The following is a 17,993-nucleotide window of genomic DNA, read 5'->3' as shown; positions in this document are numbered from 1 at the left end:
AATTAAGGGGGGGTAGCTACAGGACGGATGTCAGGGGTAGGTTCTTTACCCAGCGGGTGGTGAGGGATTGGAATGCCCTGCCTGCTGCAGTTGTAGATGCGTCTAGTTTGGGGGCGTTTAAGAGATCTCTGGATAGGTTTATGGACGAAAAGGGATTGGTATAGGCTAGTGGGTCATTGTTTTTGTAACTGGTCGGCGCAACATCGTGGGCCGAAGGGCCTGTTCTGCGCTGTAATGTTCTATGTTCTATGTTCTATGTTCTAATACTCATTTAATACCTCGCCCATTTCCTTTGGCTCCATGCATAGATTTTCTCCCCTGTCCTTGAGTGGGCTAACTCTCTCCCTGGTTACCCTCTTGCTCTTTATATACGTATAAAAAATTCCTGGGATTTCCCTAATTCTGTTGGCCAATGACTTTTCATGACCCCTTTCAGCCCTCTTTACACCTTGCTTAAATTTCTTTCTACTTTCCTTGTATTCCACACTTGCTTCTTGAGATCCCAGCCTCCTAGTATTGACAAATGTTTCCTTTTACTCTTTGACTAGGCTCACAATATTTCTTGTTATCCATGGTTCCCAAAACTTGCCATACTTATCCTTCATGATGTGCCAGTCCTGAATCCCTGTCAGCTTGCACTTGAAAGTCTGCCACGTGCCAAATGTTGATTTGCCCTCAAACATCTGCCGCCAATCTACACTCTTAGTTTCTGCCTAATATCCCCCAATTTAGCACCTTAACTTGAGGACTACACTGCTCTTTGTCCATCAGTACCTTAAAGCTTACTGAATTGTTGTCACTGTGGACGAACTACTACCCTACTGAAACGTTGACCACCTGGCTGGGCTCATTCCCAAACATCAGGGCCAATATGATCCCTTCCATAGTTGGACAATCTGCCTACTGTTTCGACAAGCCGTTTCAAGAATGATCACATGAAAAATTAATTCATAAGAGTTTTCTCCAGTTAGATCATCAATGCGCTAACCAGAATAATGGTGGTAGAAGAAGAAGAGGACTTAGTCTCTCTGAGTGAAATATAGCACTGAAATTTGTTTAATGCTACTTTTACATCCCAGTGTAAGCATTTGAGCCACACTGGAAATTTAGCGCGATCCATGATAAAACTGATTAAACAGGATGCAAATGGGATTTGTGAAATTCCCAGATTTTTGAATCGGTTAATAGAAAAGAGCTTTGAAGTAGAAATATAAATAAATACAACCAGGAATTAAATGTGTTTCTGCAATTAAACGACTTGGAAAAAAATGAACAGATGCTACTTATAGGGGTTTGATAAATGAAATTGGAACAGGACTGTGGATTGTAATGCTCTTTCCAAAACCCTTACTCAGACCATATTCCTTTATTCCCTCCCTATTCATGTACCCATCCAGATGTCTCTTCAATGTTGCTAATGTGCCTGTTTTCACCTTCTCCTCTGGTAGCGCGTTCCAGACATGTACCACGCTCTGCGTGAAAAACTTCCCTGCACATCTTGCTTAAACTTTTCCCTGCTTACCTTGAACCTGTGTTCTCTCGTAATTGACACCTCTACCCTGAGAAAAGGCCTCTGGCTATCCACCCTGTCTATGCCCCTCATAGTTTTATAGGCCTCTGCACTTCCAGTGAAAACAATCCTAGTTTATTCAGCCTTCCCTCATAGCAACGCCCTATGCCATATGCCATCTTAATCACCGTGGCCACCTTTGTTGCCACTTTTAGGGAACAATGAACCTGCAAACCTAGATCCCTCTATTGTAATATTCCTAAGGATTCTTCCATTTACAGTATAATTCACCTAAATTTGATCTCCAAAATGCATCTGCTTGGATTAAACTCCATCTGCTATTTCTGTACCCAAGTCTCCAATCTATCAATATCCTGTTGTACCTTTTGACAATCCCTGGCACTGCCAGCAACTCCACCAATCTTCGTGTCATCCACAAACTTACTAATCAGACCACCCACATCTTCCTCCAAATCATGTACGTATATTACAAACAACAGACGTCCCAGCACTAATCAATGTGGAACACCACTAGCTGCAGATCTCCACTCTGAAGAACATCCTTCCACCACTACTCTGTCTTCTATGACTGAATCAGTTTTATATCCACCTAGCCAGCCCACCCCAAATCCCATGTGATTTTCATTTTTGCACCAGTCTGCCATGTGGCACCCTTGTCAAATGCCTTAATAAAGTACTTATCAACCACATCCATAGCCCTTCCCTCTTCAATTATCTTTGTCACCTCCTCAAAAACTCAATCAAGTTGGCTATGTTGACAGCTCCCAGCTCAGACAGTGGAGTTCCCAATCTCTTCTAAGTTGGCCTGCTGGTCATAGACCATGTAAAGCATGAGGTGCTGACACAATGCGAGATCAGCTCTTGGAAATTCACCCAACATCAGTAACTCAACTGCAACAGAAAAGCTGAGCCCTACATTTCAATAGTTTCATTGAATTTAAGTATTGAGTTTCAGATAAACAAAACTTATTTATTGAGGATTGTTGTATTATTTTAACTTGGCCTATTATGTTTTATAAATTACTAAATACTGATTAGCTTCTGAAAGCCTCTATAAAGTCACTTTACCTATTTGGGTCAAGCTACTATTTGAGTATCATCATTTTACTGGTAGAAATGTCACAAAGGCAAACAGGAAATCATTGCATTAAATAATTTGTTGGAATGAGTATCTTACTAAGACAAACATCAAGGAGACCCTGAACATCTCCTGAGAGGGTGCATAATTTGCTTTTTTATTAGCGTGGCACAGTGACACACTGGTTAGCATTGCTGTCTCACATTGCAAGAGACCCAGGTTCAATTCTGGCCTTGGGTGACTGTGTGGAGTTTGCATGTTCTCCCTGTGTCTGTGTAGATTTCCTTCGGGTGCTCCAATTTCCTCCCACACTCCAAAGATTTGCAGATACACTGCCAGAGGATCAGTACAGACTTGATGGGCCAAATGGCCACCTCCTCTGCACTGTTGGGATACTGTGATGATAGTCACAAAGTGAAGGAGTTTATGTAAATACTGTGTCCATCTAGGAAAGTCATGAAACTAAAGTGAGACTTGTAATTTGTAGTGAATTAATAGGATCAACTATTCATATTAGATCAAATTTAAAGTCATCACTACTTGAAGGAAGAATGATCAACTGTTTGCATTAATTATTAGTCCACGTTTTAATAGCTCGTATATAAAATGCTTTAATTTAATATTATTTATACTTAGAAAAGCTTTCAGTAATGTAGGAGGAAAGGAAAAAAGTAGAGCTATTTGAAGCCTGGGTATTTCTCTGCATTGAAGGCTGAAATGTGGAGAAACACGGACACACAAAATTGAAGTGGACCAAGAGGACCAAGACTGCTGGGAGGATTTAATCACTGTGTGAAAATTGAGAGACAGTTTCATTATCCCATTCATGCCCACATTTGTAAAGTTAGTAAAACTGGGACACCAAGAAATATCTACAGAGGTACGATTTTGGTATATTGTAGATGTATATATGGGATACGAAATTAATTATAATGAAATAAATTAATGCTGTTTGGTTTGGATGTGTTTTTTTCTAATTCTGGCAAATGGCCTTGAGAAAGGACACATCCCATGGATTTCTATACCTCACCGTACAGGCAAAATTGCTGTCCAAGTGCATAATTTTAAATATGTTATGGAAATGGTGAATAATCCATTTTTGGTGCGATTTGGAGAATACCAAAACAGAGGCTATTTTGTTTTGAAAATAGCAAATGGCTCTTATAAAAATCACAACTGACATTTTTTCTGACGGTGACAAAAGTAAACTAATCTCTCTCATCCTGCTTGACCTAAGTGTAGCCTCTGATTTGATTGACCACATCATTTTTCTTCAACACTTCTCCTCCGTTGTCCAGTTATGTGGGACTGCACTACTTGCTTCCATTCTTATCTATCTAATTGCTATGATGGTTTCACTTCTTGTTCCTGCATCGTTACCTTTTGTGTCCTCCAGGGATTTATCCTTGGCCGCCTCCTATTTCTTACCTCTCTTGGTGACATCATTTGAAAACACAGCATTAGTTTCCACATGTTCGGTGACAGCACATGTTTCTGAATTGTTGAATCCTCCAATTAAAATCCAAGCCATTGTCATCAGCCCCTGCTGGAGATTCTGTTCCCTAGTCACTGACTCCATTTCTCTTCCTGGCAACGATTCGAGGTTGAAATTGATTTTGGTCTCACGTTTCTCCTCACCAGGAGCTTCTGACCACAGATCTGTGCCATCGCCAAGACTGCCTATTTCCAGTTAGAAACATAGAATAAAACTACAGCACAATACAGGCACTTCAAGCCCACAAAGTTGTGCCGAACATGTCCCTACCTTAGAGATTACTAGGCTTAGCTATAACCCTTTATCTTACTAAGTTCCATGTACTTATTGAAAAGTCTCTTAAAAGACCCTGTTGAAACTGCAGTTCTGTAACACTGCTGGGCTTTGCCCTTGTCTCAGCCAATGAGCTGCTGAAGCCCTTATTCGTATCTTTGTCACCTAAACTTGACCATTTAAATGCACTCCTGGCTGACCTACCATATTCTACTTTCTGTAAACCTGAAGTCATCCAAAACCCTCTTGCCCAGCTCAAATTTGCACCATCTCTATTAGCTCCTGATTATATGTCTTACAATACATCAAACATTAAAATTTAATCCTTGTTTTCAAATTAGTCCATGATCTTCTTGAAATATCCTCCAGCCCTACAACCCCTTCAGCCCCCTTCCCCACCCCCCCCCCATTCTTTGCCCCTTAAATTTTGGCATCTTAAGCATTCCCGTTTTTAATTAATCTAGCATTGGCATCAGCTGCCAAAACCGTAAGCTTTGGAATTTGCTCCCTAAACCTCTTGATCTCACTACCTGTCTTCCCTTCTTTTAAGATGCTCATTTTGGTTGTCTTTCGTGATCTCCCAGCTTGGGTTTCCTCCGGGTTCTCCAGTTTCCACTCTCCCCAAAGATGTGTGGGTTAGGTTGATCGGCCATGCTAACTTGCCCTCTTAGTGTCAGGGGAACTAGCAGGATAAATACGTGGGGTTATGGGGGTAGGGCCTGGGTGGGATTGTGGCCAGTGCAGACTCAATGGGCCAAATCTGCACCATCAGGATTCTGTGATATCACATGTGACGCAGTGTCAAATTCTGTTTGGTAACATCCTCGTGAAGTGCCTCATGATATTTTGCTCTGTTAATGGTGCTGAACATATACAAGTTGTTATTGCTTATGTTGTGTGTTAGAGTCAGGACAGTTTTAATTTGTTTAATTTCCTTTTTCTGGGAGAGATATAGGCAGTAGAAATTGTAGCCCATTCACTGTACCATTGATGTGGGAAGCTATCAATACTGAACAAATAAAATGTGTGATCCTAATAATTTAACCTTTTAATGTCAGAATACTAGGGTTCGTAAAACATAAAGAACAGTATTAATAGCCTTCAAGGAGTTTAGTAAAACTACTGGAATCTTTATGAATATTTCACCACCATTCTTCAAAGCCAATAACAAATATATTTCTGATTGTCTTTACAGAATCTACCAGTGACTCGTATCTTGGACAATCTAATAGAGATGAAATCCAATCCTGTGAGTAAAACTCTTGACATTAAAATCGTAAGTTCAGAAAGGCAAGATGAAATTTTAAATTACCCTGATGTGTGCTTCACTCAAGAATATAGACATACAGGAACAGGGGTTGGAGGCCACTTAACTCCTCAAGCTTGTTCCACCGTTAGAGAATTATACTTAATGTATACCTCAGTTTAATTTACCTACCTTTATCCATATGTCTTGATATTATTACATCCAGCAGGTGTTAATTGCCAGCTTTCCCAAAGGAAAACTTGGCAAGTTTATCACAAGATTTAGAAGATTAGAATGTTTATTAACAAAGGAAAAGGAAATTTAGACCCACAAGATTACATTTACAGTTGTTATAGAACATTCCCCCAAAATGACTTCCTATTCGGTTAGACTCAGAAATAATTACTTTAGGCAACAATCCCTTCTTAGAATTATAGAATCTTACAGTGCAGAAGGAGGCCATTCAGCCCATCGAGTCTGCACCAACCACAATCCCACCCAGGCCATAACTCCTTGCTCTAAGGGTCAAATTAGCACGGCCAATGCACCTAACCCGGATATCTTCAGACTGAGAGAGGAAACTGGAGTGCCCAGAGGAAACTTACGCCGACACGGGGAGAATGTGCAAACTCCACAGACAGTGACAAGTTGGGAATTGAACCCAGGTCTCTGACACTGTGAGGCAGCAATGCTAATCAGTGTGCCACCATGTTGTCCCTTATCAATACTTGATCTATAAAGTCCAGTAATAGTTTATCATAAGGCCTTTCACCCATTTCATTGTAGAAATTCAAGAAACTTTAAAACAAAACCCTACTTTCTGGAAAAGCGACACTTTGGCAGATTGGTTAAAAATTGCTACAGCACATATCTTCAGTGCATTTTCTAACACACAGAGCAGCATTCCAGCAGGTCTAAGCATGGCTACTTCCAACACAGCCCTCATACAGCTCCTTAAGTAGTTTTCATTCTTTCATCTTTATTCCATTGCTCTTATCCTTCTTTGAAACTCATCTTTCCTAGTTTATAAAAATCTTCTGTGATCGTCCTACTGCCTTTACTTTTAGACAAAATAAACATCAATAACATTGCCTTATCTATTTATGACCTTTTCCAAGTTGTAAATTCCTTTTTATTTCCCTTTGAAATTTAACAACTGAACACAACAAACTCTCTCTTTTAATGCAAGTCTCTACCCATGGCACATTGTAGAAAATTCAGTTTAGCCATATTCACTTCAAATGCCTGTCTGTCAAACCTAGGCTTCTTTGAGTTGTCACCCTTGTAGACAGCCAGCCTCTAACTTAATTGAATCATGTTCACACACAACCACAAACCTGTTACCTAGGGTGGCATAGTGGCAGGTGGTTAGCACTGAAGCCTCATAGTGCAAAGGACCCGAGTTCAATTCCGGTCTTGGGTGACTGTGTGGAGTTTGTAAGTTCTCCCCATGGAGAAGTATCTAACGAGAGGTACGAGAGCTGTGTTGGAAGTATCCATGTTTAATCCTGCTGGAGTGCATGGATTTCCTCCCATGATCCAAAGATCTGAAGGTTAGGTGGATTGGCCATGCTAAATTGTCCCTTACAGTCTGTGATGTGTAGGTTAGGGGGATTAGCGAGACATACATGGATGGAATGCTCTGTCGGAAAGTCAGTGCAGACTTGATGGACTGAATGGCCTCCTTCTGCACTGTAGGGATTCTACGAATAACACACTAAACCACCACCACCGCCCGCCCCCCCCAACATTAAAAATATTATCTTTCTTCACAATACCCTTTACTGAACAAAGTTTTTATTGATCTTAGTTTTTTCTAAAGTTTGATGTGATGTCCATGTTATTTGGGGCTGGGGGTTGCAAATTTCCACTACCCATTTGTGTGAAACACACTTCATTGTTTCATCTTCCGTATGTCACGCTGTTCGTCCATCGTCATCGATGAGGACCTTGACACCATTAGTCATTTTGAGGCTGGTTGCGGTGTGTCCGGAAGTGACTGATCAGGCCAATTCGGGCACTGAATGTCCTGGCACATATTGGACAGACTTGTGTAGGCACTGTAGTTGTTTCGCTGGTGGCTCTGGACTTGCGCAGCTCGCGCTTCAGTTGTGCTTCAGCAATACACCTTGCTTCGTAAGCTTGACAGTCCTTTGGATGAGGCAGCGTCAGGTAGGGTGGTTTTGTGCCAGCGATTACCGGGTGGTCGTATCTATGTCAAGCGACTTCAGGGAGGCCTTGAGTGTGTCTTTGTAACGTTTCTTCTGCCCTCCGTGTGAGCGTCTTCCAGCAGAGAGTTCCCCAAAAAGGAGCTGTTTAGTTATGCACTTGACCGGCATATGGATGACATGACCTGCCCACCGGGTCTGCACTCTCATCAGCAGTGTGCAGACTGATAGTAGACTTGCTGTAGAAAGAACTTCAGCGCCTTACCATCTGATGCGTAATATTCTGCGAAGACAAGTCATGTGGAAGTGATTGAGCTGTCTTGCATGCCTTTGATACACAAGCCACATTTCACAGGCATACAGGAGGATAGTGAGTACTACACAGCTGTAGACCTTCAGTTTTGTTGCTGGGCTGAGTCCTCGACGTTCCCATACAGTGGAGCACAGTCTACCGAAAGCAGAACTTGCCCTTGCTATTCTGCAGTTAACTACTGTATCAATAGTCACTGCTCGGGAGAGAGTGCTGCCAAGATAAGTGAACTGGTCCACTGCCTGTAGTCTCTGCCCTTTAATTGTGATTATAGGTTCTGTGTACAGTGCATGAGGAGCAGACTGGTGCATGACTTCAGCCTTTTTAATGTTGATGGTGAGTCCAAAGTTGTCACAAGCCGTGGAAAATTTGTCCATACTGACTTGCATCTCTGGCTCTGAGTCAGTATACAGTGTGCAATCGTCGGCAAAGAGGAAGTCTCTCAGAAGAGTTTCCTTCAGTTTGGTAATAGCTTGAAGTCTCCTCGGATTGAAGAGCTTCCCATCCACTCTGTACTTGAGGCTGATTCCAGCAACACTATTCTGGAAGGCATCATTCAACATGGCAGTAAACATCATGCTGAACAGTGTGGGTGCGAGCACACAGCCTGTTTGACGCCATTGGTGACTGGGAATGCCTCAAAGGATTCTCTGTCATCCAGTACTCTGGCCATCATGGAACTGGCATACCGTCTGAATGAATTTGAGAGGGGCAGCCGAACTTTGACATGATCCTCCATAGGCCTTGTCTGCTGACAGTGTCAGAGGCTTTTGCGAAATCAACAAAGGTTGTGTAGAGCTTGCGATTCTGCTGCTGACACTTCTGAAGTTGGTGCGCAGCAAAAATCATGTCAATAGTCCCGCGACCTTTGTGGAAGCCACACTGTGACTCTGGAAGTAGGCCCAGCTCCAGATGAGTAACCAGGCGACTTAGCAGGACTCTTGTGAGGGTTTTTCCTGTGATGGAGAGCAGTGAGATTCCTCAGTGGTTGTCGCATACTTGCTGATTGCCCTTCCTCTTGTAGAGGTGTACGATGGAAGCATCTTCAAGTTCCTGAAGCGTGGATCCTTGTTTCCAAAAGGACTGGAACAACTCGGTGAACTTCTCGATCAGTGCAGGACCAGCAGCTTTGTAGATCTCTGTGGGTATGGCATCTGCCTCTGGGGCTTTGCCACTGAATAGCTGGCTGACAGCTTTTGTGACTTTGGCTACTACCGGTGGGTCATCCATGGTGCTGTTGATATTGACCTGGGGAATCCTGCCTATTGCCTCATCGTTAATGTATGACGGTTGATTGAGGATGGCTTCAAAGTGTTCAGCCCATCTTTGCAGGATCTGAGCCCTCTCTGTAATGAGAGTTGTACCATCTGTACTCAGGAGGAGGGAACTCCGGATAGATTGAGGTCCATAGAGAATGTTGAGGGCTTCATTAGAACCGTTGCAAGTCGTCTCTGTCAACGTATCCCTGTATTTCATTGGTTAGACTGCATTTGGAGTACTGCGTCCAGTTCTGGTCACCTTACTACCAGAAGGACGTGGAGAGAGTGCAGAGGAGGTTTACCAGGATGCTGCCTGATATGGAAGGACTGGGTTATGAGGAAAGATTGGGTAAATAGGGGCTGTCTTCCTTAGAAAGACGGAGATTGAGGGGGGATCTAATAGAGGTGTTTAAGATAATGAAGGATATAGATAGAGTAAACAGTGGCAGGCTTTTTCCTAGATTGGAGACAAATATCACGAGGGGCCACGGGCTTAAGGTGAGGGGGGAGAGGTATAATTTGGATGCTAGAGGGAGGTTTTTCACACAGAGGGTTGTGGGGGAATGGAATGCACTGCCAAGTAAGGTGGTGGAGGCAGGCACGCTGGACTTGTTTAAGGTTTACTTAGATAGACACATGAACGAAATAGGGATGGAGGGTTATAGGAGACTGTTTTAAATAAGGATCAGAGCCATGGGACGTTCCTGGAAATCAACTGTTACATGTGTTGATGTTTTTCTCTTTTACTCCACAGATGCGTTGGTCCACCTTGTTTTCTAACGAGGGGTGTACACACGGTGGGTCGTGCGTGGGCTGCTCTTGAATGTTTCGAGAGTAGCCTAGTACTTTGCATCTTTGTGTATGCTTAAACTGGACCAGCAGATGGGCACCATGACAGCTCAGTGACTATCACTGTTTGCTGTGCAGATACATGGATTTGGGCCAGTGTCTGTGGGAGTTTGCGCATTCTCCCTGTGCTTGCGTGGGTTTCCTCCAGATGCTCTGGTTTCCTCCTACATCCCAAAGATGTGCTCTTAGGCTGATTGGTGTAACAAATTGTCCCTAAATTATTCTCCCTTAATCTGGTTTCCAGTGGGCGTACCATAAGCATAGACATGGGTCAAGGGTGGAGGAGGAAAAGCACATTGTTAAAATGGCGGCGCGGGCTCATTGGGCTGAAGGGCCTGTTTCCCGTGCTGTATTGTTCTTTGTTATTTCATCTGCCTTGGCGCTCAGCCGGGCATCCTTCATTTTACGCAGTTTATTCTGAACTGTCATGTGAGCACTGGTAAAAGCATTTTTCTTGGCAGCTGAAGATGGGTCGTTCTGACAGGCCCGATGAAGACGGTGCTTTTCAGCAAGTAGAGCCTCTATCTCCTCATCATTCTCATCGAACCAGTCATGCTGCTTATGGGTAGAGGGCCTGAGCATCTTCAGTGCAGATGAATGGACAGCATCCCTGAAGCACTCCCTGTCATCCTCAGCGCTGCCTGTGAGGTGTAGGTCAACAAGCTTGCTTCCTTGTGATTTCCTCTTGGGTCTGATGCGGAGCCTCATTTTGGAGACAACGAGCCTGTGATCTGTCCAGCAGTCAGCACCACACATAGCCTTGGTCACTCTGACATCCCACCTGTCTTTTCTCCTGACAATGACATAGTCGATAAGATGTCAATGCTTAGAGCAGGGTGCATCCAGGAGGCCTTGTTACAGGTAGGCAGATGGAAGGTTGTGTTGGTGCTGAGGAGGTCGTGTGCTGCACAAGTCTTCATTAAGAGTAGGCTGTTACTGCTACACTTACCCACTCCATGCCTCCCAATGAGTCCCTGCCAGATTGCAGAATTACACCTGACTCTTGCATTGAAATCGCCAAGCAAGATCAGCTTGTCGGTACTGCTCACTGCTGATAGTCGGATGTCTAGTTCTTCATAAAACTTGAATTTCATCTCGTCCGGGTTGTTCATTGTGGGGGCATAGGTGCTGATCAGGGTGGCTTGACTTCTGTTCTGTAGCGGAAGCTGTAATGTCATAAGCCAGTCGTTCACACCCTTGGGTAGACTAGCAAGTTTCCGAACAAGGTGACTCCTGACGGCGAATCCAACTCCAGTATTACAACTCTCAATGCTGCCCGACTGCTCCAGACAAAAGCGTATCCACCTCCAGTTTCAGTCAACTGACCTACGTTGGCAAGACGAGTCTCACTCAGGGACGCAATGTCAATGTTGTATCTTGCAAGCTCTCTGGCAGCTAAGGCTGTTCTTCTCTCCAGTCTGTCTGCTGTAGGGTTGTCCAAAAGCGTGAGTTCCAATTGCCAATGGTGAGCGGTATCACCTTGTGTTTTATTTTGTTTGTTCAGTGATGATGATGATGGTGTCGAGACTAGCGCTTGATTTGGATTAAAGTGAGGGAGAGTTGCACAGCATCAGCCTCACTCTCTTTTCCCAATTCCCATCTGGATCCAGTGGCAAGACAAGAGTCAAGACAGCTGGAGATGGGACTAGGCGCAGTGTATCAGGAGTCTTCTGTATCTTGTCCTGCTCTTCGCATTCCACAATGGTTGCAGAGACCGCCTTCTTGACCATTGGACCTTCCATTGGTCTCATCCACTTAATCCGCCGGAGTCTGTCTTCACATGCTGGGATAAACATCTCCCCATCTCACTGGGAGTTGAGACCCGTCGGCTACCTTCATCTGGTTTAGCCGGCTTGTCGATGCCGTTGCCCAGGATGCGGCCACTGTTGCATGCAAACAGCTACGGGGAGCCACAGGTGAGAGCTGAGTGCCAGTTGGGGACAAACAGTGGACAAAAAGGACGCAACATGTTCCCCCACCCAGAGGTACTACCCCTCTCTGACACCCCATACACCCAGATTTAAAGTATTATAAACTAGAACATACAAACACTTATAAGCATGTATAATGCAGATTTTAATAATAATTTCACAAATTTAGAACAAACAATGTAACCTATTTAATGAAACTCAGCTTCAATCATTAAAAAATACCTTTTAAATGGGCCAATAACAATAGCATTAGCTATCTAAAATAAAAATTTTATTAAAAAATTTTCAAATCCTTTCTGGTTTCAATGTAAAACTGCTAGTTTCAAATTGGACCTCAGTGGACATTCCCAGTCTGGCAGCATCACAAGGAGTGTGATTCAGGTCCTCCTGCATTGCGCTGGGTCTGTTGTGATAGCTCCTGCATTTCTGGCAGACCATAGCTGCCTACCGGCGATTGGAGGTTATGGGTCGATGAGTTACAGACCTCAGCTGCACACCCAGAGAAAGCAGCTTTCACCTTACTGGAGGATTGGAACAATTGGAAAGTCTTCCCAGACTACTGCTATGCATTTGCATTAACAGAGTTCTGAGCAAGTTGCAATCATGCTCTGTTCTGGGGAAATTCAAATAAGGAGCAAAATCAACTTTTTTTTAATCATAAGTCAGTGATTATGGTGACTGTTTTGTATGTTTCAATTAAATTACTGTCCCTTGACTATCAGTTGGGTGAAGCCTTTTTTAAATTAACCAACGGGTTACAACAGGCTTTGGATTGATGCCTCAATTACTGGCACCCGATATAACTAAGGAAGTCTTTTGAGATGTATAATGAATATTTTGGTGATGGGTTGCTGTTCCTACCATCTGTGGAATGAATTAAATATCCAACACCAATATGCTGCAGTCTGTGTTTCCATGGCCAGTGAAATGACCAATTGTCATTTTACGTGTTGGTTGATGTCATCAATCACTTTTAAAAAACTCTTGTTTAAAGATTGTAAAAAGCTTAGGTTTGTGCTGTATTGAAGCTGGAGTTAAGAAATGTAAAGCTTAACAGTTAATTGTACATGCATTTCTGTACCTTTGTAGCAAAGTAGATCAGGACATGTGAACAAGCAGTTAGTTAATTTGCCAGTTCAGGTTTGGTAGGGAAGAACGTCCTGCCTGTTTCACTAATCAAGTTGAAGATTATTAATGATTGTTAAGCAATTGTAACTTTGATCTAAAATCCAAAATTTTATTTCAATAGGAAACTGATGACTACAGATATTTTGATCCTAAAATGCTTCGTGGCAGTGAGAGGTAAGTTCAGTATGATTTACTACATAACAGCAAGTATATTCAATATCTGAAGAGCAAATTTTCAAAACTTTATAGAATGGGATGGCTGTTACAAGACAATAGAAATTATGCAGTGAAAGTTTTAACACAGGAGTCATCAGTCGCAGTTCCTTTTCCTGAAAGTGAAGCTAATCAAAAATGTGTGCATTTGTGACATGCAAGGACATGGTATGTATTTGAAGAATGGCCATTATAAAATGGTACCAAAGATCTATTGACACCAGTAGGATCATACCACCTTCAGGAAAGGGGAGAAAATCTTCAGTTAAGGGAAGCAAATGTTTGCTGACTGTGTGATAACAATGATGGATGGGCAAAATATCCTTTGGGAAATCTGGGGATAAAAACCTGAAGTCCTGAAAGGTTTAGCTATTACTGTAAATCATATTAAAAAGAATACTGGTTTAACATAATTCTTGAATACTTTTAACAAAAATGTAACTGCAAATACAGTGCAAATTTTCAGGAGCGTGCCATGAGATAAATTAATTGGCATGCTTTAAATTTTAAAAAAATGAGCTTTACATAGCACATGTATCTTTTTAATTTTAATGTATGAGCTTGAGTTTAAATTGTGATAAAATTATGAGAGTGGCCCTTAATAAAGCACGACATTTTTGAGCAGCTCTCCAATAATTTTTGATATCTGTGAAAGTTAGAGTTTGTGGTAGCTAATTGCATTATGATCCTGCTAACATGCTGTTTATACATTTATAGAAGTATATGTTAAAGATATTGTACAATTGCATGGTGACAAGTGGCTGATCAGTTTCAGCATAAAATGTTTACCCATCAGAGTGAGCTGTGTGGAGGATGCAGAGAACCTTCTGAGTGATTTGAACAAGTTGAGAGAGTGGACAAATAATTGGCAGATGCAGTATAATTTGGGTAAATGTAAGGTTATCTGGTTTGGTAGCAAAAATGGGAAGGTATCCAAATGGCCACAAATTAGGAGAGAGGACTGTGCATGGAGACCTGGATGTCCTCATAACTAGGCACTGAGCATAAGCATGCAGATGCAGCAGGCAATAAAATAGGCAAATGGTATATTGACCTTCAGAGCAGGAGGATTCAAATACAGGAGCAGGGATGTTATAATGCAGTTATGCAGGGCCTTGGTGAGGCCACACCTGGAATATGTTGGATGAGTTTCGGTCTCCTTATCTGAGGAAGGATGTTACTCTGCAGGGGATGGAGAGAAAGTTTATCAGATTGATTCCTGGGATGGTGGGACTGACATATGAGGAGAGATTGAGTTGCTTAGGATTGAATTTGCTAGAGTTCAAAAGAATGCAGAGGAAACCTGTATAGGAACATATAAAATTCTAACAGGACTAGACAGGGTAAATGCAAGAAGGATGTTCCCAACGGTAGAGGTTTACAGAACCAGGGGTCACACTCTGAGGATGCAGGGTAGAACATTTGGGACAAATAAGGAGAAATTTCTTCACCCAAAAATTCACGACCACAAAAGTAGTTGAGACCAAATATTGAATATTTTCAAGAAGCAGTTAGATAGAGCACTTGAGGTGAAGGGGATCAATGGATATGGGGGTACGATGGAATCTGACTATTGAGTTGGATGATCAGTCATGATCATATAGAATGGCAGAGCAGGCTCAAAAGGATCAAATTACTTCCTCCTGCTCTCATTTTCTATGTTCCCAAGTCAGGAACAATTATTATACCATTTACATGTAAATACATGCATTTAGAAAACCAAAGAGTTAAATTACCCAACTACGATCTGTGGACTTGCACACCCAGATCCCTCTGTGTGTCTATATTTCTGATGGTTCTGCCATTTATTGTATAACTCCCTGCTGCATTAGAGTTACCAAAATCCATCACTTCGCATTTATCTGGATTAAATTCCATTTGCCATTTCTCTGCCCAATTTTCCAGCCTATCTATATCTTGCTGTATTCTCTGACAATGTTCATCACTATCTGCAACTCCAGCAATCTTATGTCTTCTGCAAACTTATTAATCACACCAGCTACACCTTCTTCCAAATCATTTAAATATATCACAAACAGCAGAGGTCCCAGTACAGAGCCCTGCGGAACACCACTAGTCACAGACTTCCAATCAGAAAAAGATTGCTACCCTCTCTCTTCTATGGCCAAGCCAGTTCTGTAGTCATCTAGCTAGTTCATCTTTGATCCTGTGAGATTTAACCTTTTGCACCAGTCTGCAATGAGGTACCTTGTCAAATGCTTTACTAAAATCCATGTAGATGACATCCACAGCCCTTCCGTCGTCAATCATTTTTGTCACCTCCTCAAAAATCTCAACCAAATTTGTGAGGCACGATCTCCCTCGTACAAAACCATGTTACCTATCACTAATGAGACTATTCAGTTCTAAATGTGTATAGATCCTATCTCTAAGAATTTTCTCCAACAATTTCCCTACCACAGCTGTCAAGCTCACTGGCCTGTAATTACCCGGGTTATCCTTGCTACCCTTCTTATAAAACAGGACCACATTTGCCTTCCTCCAATCCCCTGTCTCCTCTTCTGGGTTCAATGAAGAAACAAAGATTTCTGTTAGAGGCCCAGCAATTTCATCTCTTGTTTCTCGTAGTAATCTAGGACTGATGCCATCTGGCTCTGGGGATTTGTCTACCTTAGTGCTTCCTAAAACACCTAACACTTCCTCCCTTGTAATTGCGATATGTTCTAACAGCTACACATCCCTCTAAGACACTACCAATCAAAGAGTCTCTCTCCTTTGTGAATACTGATCCTAAATGATATTCATTTAGGATCTCACCTACTTCCTTGGGTTCTAAACATAATTCCCCTCCTTTGTTCCTAAGCAGTCCGACTCTTTGTGACAACCCTCTTGTTCCTAACAATGTATAAACTGCCTCGGGATACTCTTTAATCCTGTCTGCCAAGGACATTTCATGACCCCTTTGTGCCCTTCTAACTCACTGTTTGAGTTCTTTTCTACTCTCCCTGTATTCCTCCATTGCTTCATCTGTTTTTAGCTGCCTGGACCTTATGTATGTCTCTTTGTTCTTTTTGATTAGACCCACAATTCCCCTGGTTATCCACGGCTCTAGATTCCTACTTTCCTGTCCTTCCTTTTTACAGGCACATGCCTGTCCTGCACTCCTATCAACTGCTCCTTAAAAGACTCCTGCATGCCAGATGTGGATTTACCCTCAAACGGCCTCTCCAAATCTGCCTAATCCAGCTGTAGTTAGCCTTCCCCAGTTCAGCACCTTACCCATAGGACAACACTCATACTTTTCCATGACTATTCAAAAGTTTACAGAATTGTGGTCATTGTTTGCCATATGTTCCCCCACTGAAACTTTGGTGACCTGACGGGGCTCATTCTCCAGTACTAAGTGAATAAGAATAAGCAATCTTGGTTCTTGAGGGATATTGGAACTCTGATAAAGAAGAAGAGAGAGATGTATGACATGTATAGACAACGGGGAACAAATAAGATGCTTGAGGAGTATAGAAAGTGCAAGAACCTACTTAAGAAAGAAATCAGGAGAGCTAAAAGAAGACATGAGATTGCTTTGGCAGTCAAGGTGAATGATAATCCTAAGAGCTTCTACAGTTATATTAAGAGCAAAAGGATAGTAAGGGATATACTTGGTCCTCTTGAAGATCAGAATGGTCGGCTATATATGGAACCAAAAGAAATGGGGGAGATATTAAATGGGATTTTTTGCATCCGTATTTACTCAGGAAATTGGCATGGAGCCTTTGGAAATAAGGCAAACAAGTAGGGGGGTCATGGAACCTGTACAGATTAAAGGGGAAGAAGTGCTTGCTGTCTTGAGGCAAATCAGAGTAGATAAATCCCCAGGACCGGACAGGGTATTCCTGAAGGAGACTAGTGTTGACGTTGCAGGGGCCCTGGCAGATATATTTAAAATACCAGTATCCACAGGTGAGGTGCTGGATGATTGGAGGATAGCTCATGTTGTTCCATTGTTTAAAAAAGGCTCAAAAAGTCATCTGGGAAATTATAGGCTGGTAAATTTGACATCAGTAGTCGGTAAATTATTGGAAGGAGTACTAAGAGATAGGAGCTACAAATACTTGAATAGACTGGGACTTCTTAGGGAGAGTCAACATGGCTTTGTGCATGGTAGGTCATGTTTAACCAATCTATGAGAGTTTTTCGAGGAGGTACCAGAAAAGTGGATGAAGGGAAGGTAGTGGATGTTATCTACATGGACTTCAGTAAGACCTTTGACAAGGTCCCATATAGGAGGTTATTTAGGAAGGTTCAGTTGCTAGGTATACATGGAGAGGTAGTAAATTGGATTAGACATTGGCTCAATGGAAGAAGCCAGAGAGTGGTAGTGCAGGATTGCTTCTCTGAATGGAGATCTGCGACTAGTGGTGTGCCACAGGGATTAGTGCTGGGTCCGTTGTTGTTTGTCATCTATATCAGTGATCTGGACGATAATGTGGTAAATTGGATCAGCAAATTTGCTGATGGTACAAAGATTGGAGGTGTAGTGGACAGTGAGGA

General features: G+C 42.4%; 1 protein-coding gene across 2 annotated transcripts in view; it reads left to right on the top strand.

Moving 5' to 3' along the window:
* scfd1 (sec1 family domain containing 1) overlaps positions 1 to 17,993 on the top strand; it is a 262,452-nt gene that overhangs the window by 208,029 nt on the left and 36,430 nt on the right. For both annotated transcript variants that reach the window (XM_080202894.1, XM_080202895.1), the window contains exons 20-21: positions 5,573 to 5,626; positions 13,390 to 13,442. In XM_080202894.1, coding sequence (XP_080059020.1) covers positions 5,573 to 5,626; positions 13,390 to 13,442 — 107 coding nt within the window. The remainder of the gene's footprint in view (positions 1 to 5,572; positions 5,627 to 13,389; positions 13,443 to 17,993) is intronic.

The sequence above is a fragment of the Carcharhinus amblyrhynchos genome, chromosome 14 (assembly GCF_965287045.1).
Source record: "Carcharhinus amblyrhynchos chromosome 14, sCarAmb.v2.hapA, whole genome shotgun sequence".
NCBI lineage: Eukaryota > Metazoa > Chordata > Chondrichthyes > Carcharhiniformes > Carcharhinidae > Carcharhinus > Carcharhinus amblyrhynchos.
Note: the sequence above shows the minus strand (reverse complement) of the source record. Positions and strands in the feature narration are given on the sequence as shown.